At 30.3% G+C, this 8,376-nt stretch overlaps 1 protein-coding gene across 1 annotated transcript in view; it reads right to left on the minus strand.

The window, feature by feature from the left end:
- The window catches only part of HELRODRAFT_64563 (hypothetical protein), a gene marked incomplete at both ends in the record, with an annotated part of 7,271 nt that extends 1,461 nt beyond the window's left edge, over nt 1-5,810 (minus strand). Inside the window, 8 exons of the mRNA XM_009016966.1 lie at nt 40-185; nt 576-813; nt 1,514-1,742; nt 2,634-2,744; nt 3,161-3,266; nt 3,630-3,754; nt 3,919-4,008; nt 5,727-5,810. Of these exons, the coding sequence (XP_009015214.1) occupies nt 40-185; nt 576-813; nt 1,514-1,742; nt 2,634-2,744; nt 3,161-3,266; nt 3,630-3,754; nt 3,919-4,008; nt 5,727-5,810 (1,129 nt within the window). The remainder of the gene's footprint in view (nt 1-39; nt 186-575; nt 814-1,513; nt 1,743-2,633; nt 2,745-3,160; nt 3,267-3,629; nt 3,755-3,918; nt 4,009-5,726) is intronic.
- Between the last annotated feature and the right edge of the window lie 2,566 nt (nt 5,811-8,376).

The raw sequence follows: 8,376 nt of genomic DNA on the forward strand, positions 1-8,376 counted from the left end.
AAAACACATCATCATCATCATCATCATCTTCATCATTACTATCATCATCTTCATCATTATCATCATCTTCATTATTAACATACCGTCCGTCATCATCATCACTGAGTCTGAGTTGGATTGGAACTCTAGTCCTATCAAGACATACAACATCTGAATAGCGATTTTTTCCTTGGTTCACTTTCATTCTGAATGAATGAGTGAGTGAATAAATTAATGAATAAATAAATTAATGAGTGAATGAATGAGTGATGATGATGATGATAAAAATATCAATATAATAATAGCAGTAATAAACACAACGATAACACTGTCAAAAAGGATGTAAAGCCAATACATAATGGACCAAACAATATTGGCTATAACTCCAAAGACGAATGTTGTACCAGTTTGACTAGACTCAAGATGAGGCATACACCCAAACAAACAAGCAAAGAGACAAACAGACAAACCAACAAATATACAAACAGAGAGAGAGAGAGAGAGAGAGAGAGAGAGAGAGAGAGAGAGAGAGAGAGAGAGAGAGAGAGAGGGAGAGAGAGAAAGAAAAACAGGGCAGCAGTCAGACAAGTACAAACTTGAACTTATGTATACTCCCAATAACAGGGTCGGATCTGATGATGTTGTACTCTGCCTCCAAACCGTGCACACCAACGGTATCGAAATGTTTTTGTAGTTCAACTGCCGTCAGCCCGTTCTTGCCGCAATCGTAGTTAACCACAGTGAGGTCATCATTTTTCAATGACGTCACGGCTGTTGATGATGACGTAGTTGTCGAGAAGTGTTTCGCCGCTGTCGCATTTGTGGACGAGGATGCTATGCGGGAAAAGTTTTTACACTAATTTTCTAAAAATTTTAGAAATTTGAAAATCTAAAAAATTTCATTCACCAGTTAGTTTCTTTTTCGTCGGTTTATTTCCCGAAATTTCGGCACTTCTCTTGCGAGCAATGCTGCTTTTTCGCTGTTTCGTCATACTTTGAAAAAAAATAGAATTTGCAAAAGTGAAAAGATGAAAAAACAAAAACATCATCAAATGATGAGAAAGGACAAAAGATAGTACAGATATTAAAGACAGTCACACAGACAGACAAGCACACAGACGGATGAACGGACAGATACAGACATAGACAAATATATAGTATGTATATAAATACACAAATTAGAATTAACCACAAACAGATATTAACCGACAGGCAAGATTATTAGAATTTCACAAAAAAAAAAAAATAAAAAATAATCACCCATCATAATCAGCGCCTTCATTTATGACGTCATCATCGACGTCATCGTCGTCGTCATCGTTGAAAAAACTATCCGGTGATATTTTTCTACCCTCGTGAACCGACGACGATGACGATGACGTGAACTTTGAATGATCGCCAACAAAACCGACATCATCGTCGTCATCGTCCTCATCATCTTCTATATCATCATCACCATCATGGCATTCATCATCATCATTAACATCAGCATCATAAAGAGATGACTGTCTGAAATACGAAGCTATATCTCTACTACTACTATTACTATTATTATTATTATTATTGTTATTGTTGTTGTTGTTGTTGTTGTGGCGATGGTAAGATGATAAGAGCAAAGATGAAGTCGACGATTGCGACGATGAAATGAGTAGACACTTCGTCAGCCACTCCTGGTGGTTGTGTCTCAGGTAGCCACCTAGCTGAATCGGTATGGAAGTTAGGGGCAGATGAGTGACGAGTTCATCGGCATTCAAGATGTGGACCTGTGTGGTGTGGTGTGTGGTGTTGGGTAGTGTCACACAAATACACAAAGAGAGAGAGGAGGAAGAGAGAAAAAGACAGATAGATAGAGAGATAGATAGATAGATAGATAGATAGATAGATAGATAGATAGATAGATAGATAGATAGATAGATAGATAGATAGATAGATAGATAGATAGATAGATAGATAGATAGATAGATAGATAGATAGATAGATAGATAGATAGATAGATAGATAGATAGATAGATAAATAGAGAGAGAGAAAGAGAGAGAGAGAGAGATGACCCCAATGAGTTTTATCGTAATGATATTTATCTATAAAATAATAAATACATACACACATAAGTGATTATGTTATAAATAAATTATTACAAATTAAGACTAAATATGAACATCATAAATCCATTAAAAAAATAGCATTGAAAACATTCGCATATACGTTCATTCAACATTGGAGTCGTTTGTTTAATATTACTAAACTAAAAATCTTCTCTTATAAAGATGAAGTTAAATCAGTTGGTGTATAAAAATTTTTTTAAATTAAATTAAACAGAAACATTAAAAAAATAAATGAATAATTTTTATTTCTAAATAATTTTAAACAGCATTGAATAACATAGATAGATAAGATAAATAAAAAGGGAGAGAGAGAGAGAGAGAGGAGAGAGTTGATAATCATGTAAAGATTTCGAAAAATCGTTTCTTTATATAATAATGTATGTACTCTGTCAGATATGTTAAAAAATGTCAAAAAATAAACTAAATCAAAAAATAAAATGATTAAAAAGTTCTTATGAAATGTGATCCGTTCGTAAAAACAACAAAAAAGCACCATAATAACGACAGACCAAAAAATCAAACCATCTGAAAACAACAGCAAACCGACTAACCCTATCCCGCAATTTTTCAAGTATGAAGACCCTTAGCACCTTGAAGGGAGCCTTAAACCAAAGTGGGGCGGTGACTATGAGAACCTTTTTTAAACGGGCTGGATAGCTGCCCTATGGTGTGTGTGTGTTTGTATGTGTTTGTATGTGTATATGTGTGTGTGCCCCGTGATGTTTGTATGTGTATACATGTGTGTTTGTGTGTGTGCGTTTGTGTGTGTAAGTGAGCAAACATTGAGCAAAACTACGTGCTAAAGTTAAAACAACGAGATTTTTTACAGAATACTATGAAGAACAAAACTCTTCAGTTGCAAGGTAAGAAAAGAATATAGAAGCCATACAAAGCCATCTAATCATCCAGTGTTCTCGAATAGGAAGACTTTAAATTATTTTTCACGATCTAATGAAAAAAAAATTCATCTGCAAAGAAGCGATGTAGTCAATATTGCTACTGGACAGTGATTGTAAAGACAGAAAAAAAGAGAGAATAATAATGAATAACAATGGCTAATAATAATAGCAGCAAGTACCCTTAGCATTTTTAAGATTTTGATGTTGAGTTCGTAATCGAAGTTTGCAAATTTGGAACCGGTCATATCGTAGATGAAGACTATCCCATTCTTTTGGGTTTCAGGGCTGAGGAATGGATGAATGAATGAATGGATGGATGAATGAATGGATGAATAAATGAAAAATGAATGAACGAATTGATGAATGGATGGGCTGGTGACGAAATGAAAGAAAGAATGAATGAATGATAAATGATAGCGCACCATAATTGCACCTACTCCAAACAAAATTATAATCATTATAAAACTGGGCCACATCTCATTGGAGCAATAAAAATAATAAAAGGCAACAACAATAATAATTGTAAGAAAAATAACAACATTGATAAAATTATTATCAAAAATAAATAAAAAAAGTTACTTCAAACCAAATGAATAATTAGCATAATAACAAATTATAATTTCATAATTTCGTAATAAAGAAAAGCACCTTTCTAGAGCAGCATCCAGTTGAACCACTAAACCTTGAAGTACGTATGAATGGTTTGTCAGACTGGGTTGATGTTGTCTGGCTGTGAATAACAATATTCCTGACCCATCCTTATCTCTTGTTGGCTTTTATTATAACCATAATTATTCGTAATTAATGATAATTGATCATAAATTAATTATTATAATTACTAATTATTATACCTGACTGAAATTATGAAAATGACTTTGGAATGATTTAATTAAAAATAATAATCGTAAAGGAGGAAAAATGAAATTAAAATGCCAACCAGGACTGTCAGTTTCTCGCTGAGTAATTCTTTCCTAATATGTGGATTCCATGGATCAATCTCTAATAAATTTTCTTTCCTTCTTGTTTCCTTCGATCGATCGATCAATCGATCAATCAATCAATCAATCAATCAATCAATCAATCAATCAATCAATCAATCAATCAATCAATCAATCAATCAATCAATCAATCAATCAATCAATCAATCAATCAATCAATCAATCAATCAATCAATCAATCAATCAATCAATCAATCAATCAATCAATCATTCAATCATTCAATCAATTAATCAGTCAGTCAATCAGTCAATCAATCAATCATTAATTCAATCATTCAATCAATTAATCAGTCAGTCAATCAATCATTCAATCAATTAATCAGTTAGTCAATCAATCATTCACTAATTATTTTTACTGAAATTATACTAATGTAAATAAAAACATTTAACAATTTAAAGATGTAAGTAAAGTAAATGTATAAATAATTGAGGGAATGAATGAATGAAAAAACGTATGAAAAAACGTAAAACTGACTGAATGAATGAATGAATGAATGAATGAATGAAAGAACGAATGAATGAATGAATGAATGAATGAATGAATGAAAGAACGAAAAAATAATAAAACATAGATGAATGAATAGTAGAATAAAAATCAAAAAAATGAATGAGTTAACGTATGATAGAATGAACAAATGAATGAAAGAAAGAGTTAACTTATGATAGAACAAACGAAGAAATGAATGAATGAATGAAGAAATGAATGAATTATAAAACGAATAAATGAATGTGGAAAGATTAACACCAACCAACTGTACAATATTACATTACCACAGCTAGACTTATTAAATGACATTCATATCTATCTACTTATTATTATTAATGGTGTGACAATAATAACAATAATTATAATAATAATAAATAAAATAATAATAAATTAATTTTATAATAATTTTAATCATTTAAGTTATTATTATTATAAGTTCATTGAAAAGTTATTAAATCAATATTTCTAAGATCTCAAATTTTATTTAAGAAGAATAAAATTACCACTGCGCACTTACATACAAACATATTCACACACACGCGCGTACACACACGCGCACACACCGACGCACACGCATTTACATACACACAGATATACACACACACACATACATAAACCGTCATACACAAAAATTCAAACAGCCCTAAAAAGATACACATACACACACCCACATATACAGACACACACCCACATATATAGACACACACACAAACACACACACACAAACACACACACACACAGAAACACCCGCTTATATAAAGAACACACACATACTCATGTTTATTTAATAGCAAATAAAGTCTAAAGAAGAACATTGATAAAAATTAATAATGGTCAAAACATTTATAATGAAATTAATGTTGTTTATGATGTTTGATGATGATGATGACTATGACAGTAATGATTATGATGATCTAGCTTATGATGTATTATAAAAATTTTAGACTAGTATCGACTAGTATCAATCTAAATATGATAATTTTCCAAGCTACGCATATCTCACATTGGCAGAAAATTAACATAATTTAAGAATAAAAAGGTTAAACTCTTTTAATTAATTATGAAGCCTAATTAATTAATTAAGCCTCAACAACGATGATGACAGAAACAAAGAGTATATGTTATCACACAAGAGCCATTGCATCACACACATTGTATATGATAGGTAGGAATCTCCTTGCATTCAAACCAGGTCACAGCAACAGGAGTGCCATGCATCTTAACCACTACACTAGCACGCTGCCCTTGCAGAATACACACCTGATGAGATATGTAGAGGTCGACAGCTCTCTGTACGTTAAACTTTCTCGCTGTTAGGAATTTTAAAATTGTATTTGTCGATAACTTCTCTGACGTGCTTTCACTAGCTTTCTGAGATTCTTTTAGTTTTATAAGAAACTGTTTCACAGCCTAATATTGATTGATTAAACAGATTAAATAGTTGATAAATCATTAATCAATTGACAAATTGATAAAGTGAATGACAGTTTGATTAAATTTATTAAAAATCATGTTAAAAAATGAATAGACTCTAATCTATTCTGGCTAGAAGAGGTCAACAACAATTATAAAATCAGTAATTTTACTTTCAAGTGAATCTATTTAATAACTAATTAATTAATTAATTAATTTCATTAATAATTTAATAGCAAAAAAAATAATTTATTTGAATTTTATACATACCTTGTCATTACTTTGACTTTCATCTTCAAAGTCCATAACAGATAAATAAATTAAATAAATAATAAAAAAATTAATGAATAATAATAAATGATCAATTATTATTATTGGAAATAAATAGATTTCAGTTTTTTTTTATTTTTATATTTATAATATAATATATAATAGTTTATCTTTATTTAATTAAAAAATTAAAATAGATCGGTCTATTAGTAAAAAAAATAAATTCTGCTTCAGAAAGTCATTCTTCAACTTGTAATTTTATTAGCTTTGATCTGAACAATTTGTTGAAACTTTTAAAATTACATTTATTATTTAATTAATTTAAAATTTTAATATTAATTAGATTATAAATTTAATTAAAAAATTAAATAACAAAAAGACTAATATTACGGTCGTTCGTAGACATCCCAGTCAATCAAATGACTAATTTAAATACTAAAAACGTAATATCTGAGTCAATAATTTACTAATTTCAGTCAAAACACACACAAAACATACCCGGAAATTTTATAAAACCAAAATAAAAACATAAACAAACAACATGCCTAGCCAGTAAAGATACATATTATTGTTTCTTTTTCGGGTTTTTTTATTATATCAAAATCATTTAATCAATATTAGGCTATAATATAGTTAAAACTCAGGTATGTATAACCAAGTATATATATCCGTGTGTATGACATATAAACCATTATTTGGTCTATTGACACGAATTTCTTTCCATGCAATTGTGATTAAGTGAATTTCAAGGAACTCGTGTTAGATTAGTGAGAACTTGAGATCATTGGATTGAGTTTGAGTGTGACATGTCGTTCCGAATGCAAAATACATGCAATCATGCAATTTGAGGTATTATGAATAAATTTTGCATAATTTGTTTTGATATTGTATTTCACAGCAGTTTGATAAGTTTCATATTTTTGAAAATTTGGGAAAAGAGTAATGAACTCAAAAGAAAACAAGAAGCAAACAAGCTATTTCTATCTATTTTGATAAACTTTATTTCAATTTCTTTGACGAATGGGTTTGTGATAAACGAAAAAGATTATCATTTAAATCATTATTAAACACTTATTTTAAGCCGCACAAACGGGAATTTATTAACAAATTTATATTGTTGCTCATAAGTAATATTGAAAACTCAGTTATCAGGATCTGCCCCAACTTGCTCACAGTACTTTTCAAATGTGATACACGGTCCCATTGATTTGGGATCATAATACCTTTTGTGCACAAACTTTCTGCCACTATATCCACATACATGCACTCCCGGCTTGTCCTGGCATTTTAAAATTTAAATGTTATTAAAAAATTTTAATTAAACTCAAATTTATTGAATTAAAAAAAATTTCATGTTTACTTAGACAATAATTACAATCAAATTCATTAGAAATAACATATATGAACATGTATTTGAATAAAGAAAAAGACGATAAAGTTATAATTAAAATGAAAATTGCCTCCAATATACAAGATTTTTTAATAACTGATAATAACAATAATGACAAAAACACAAAAAACCATATAAATATTTAGCAACTTGAATTAACAACAATTTTTTCAAATTTAAAAAAAAGCAAAAATCAACCAACCAGATTAATGAATACGGTGGGGTGACCCAAGGGGCCTCCACTATTACTTGATACTACCCTCTTTGAGCAGACAACAACAGGATCTTCTCTGATCAAATCTATTGCAAAATTCTTATTTACCTATAAGAAATTTTACAGAAATAAGAAATTTTAGTATTTTTGAAAAGGTTTTCTGTTGAATAAATAAAATATATAAAAAATAAATATTATCATTTTAAATATGTTTGAACTTGAAGATTTTTAACAACTTCTTACCCATTTTGGATTTTGAATGAACCTTGCCTGTCTGTAATCATCTTTTTCAAAATACTTAAACAAAAATTGAATAAAAATTAGTTAACAAATTCAATAGTTTGTTTTACTTTTTACCTTCAGGCTTTGCAACAGAAAAATAAAACATTGAAATAAAACAACAAAACAACAACACACGTTTAGACGACATTTTCCCCGAGATCGGGGGTTGCCGTTTGACTACCTATGATGAAACCGAAATACCCCTCGACGCCATCCACATCTGTCACTCGCCTCAGTATCACGCAACCCCGCTTTCACCCTGTCCTTCTCCACCTGTTCTCTCCATCCCAATCGCGGACGACCCCTTCCTACCACTCCTTCAACCTCGAACTCCAACGCTC

Source organism: Helobdella robusta (assembly GCF_000326865.2).
Source record: "Helobdella robusta unplaced genomic scaffold HELROscaffold_2, whole genome shotgun sequence".
Taxonomy (NCBI): Eukaryota; Metazoa; Annelida; class Clitellata; order Rhynchobdellida; family Glossiphoniidae; genus Helobdella; species Helobdella robusta.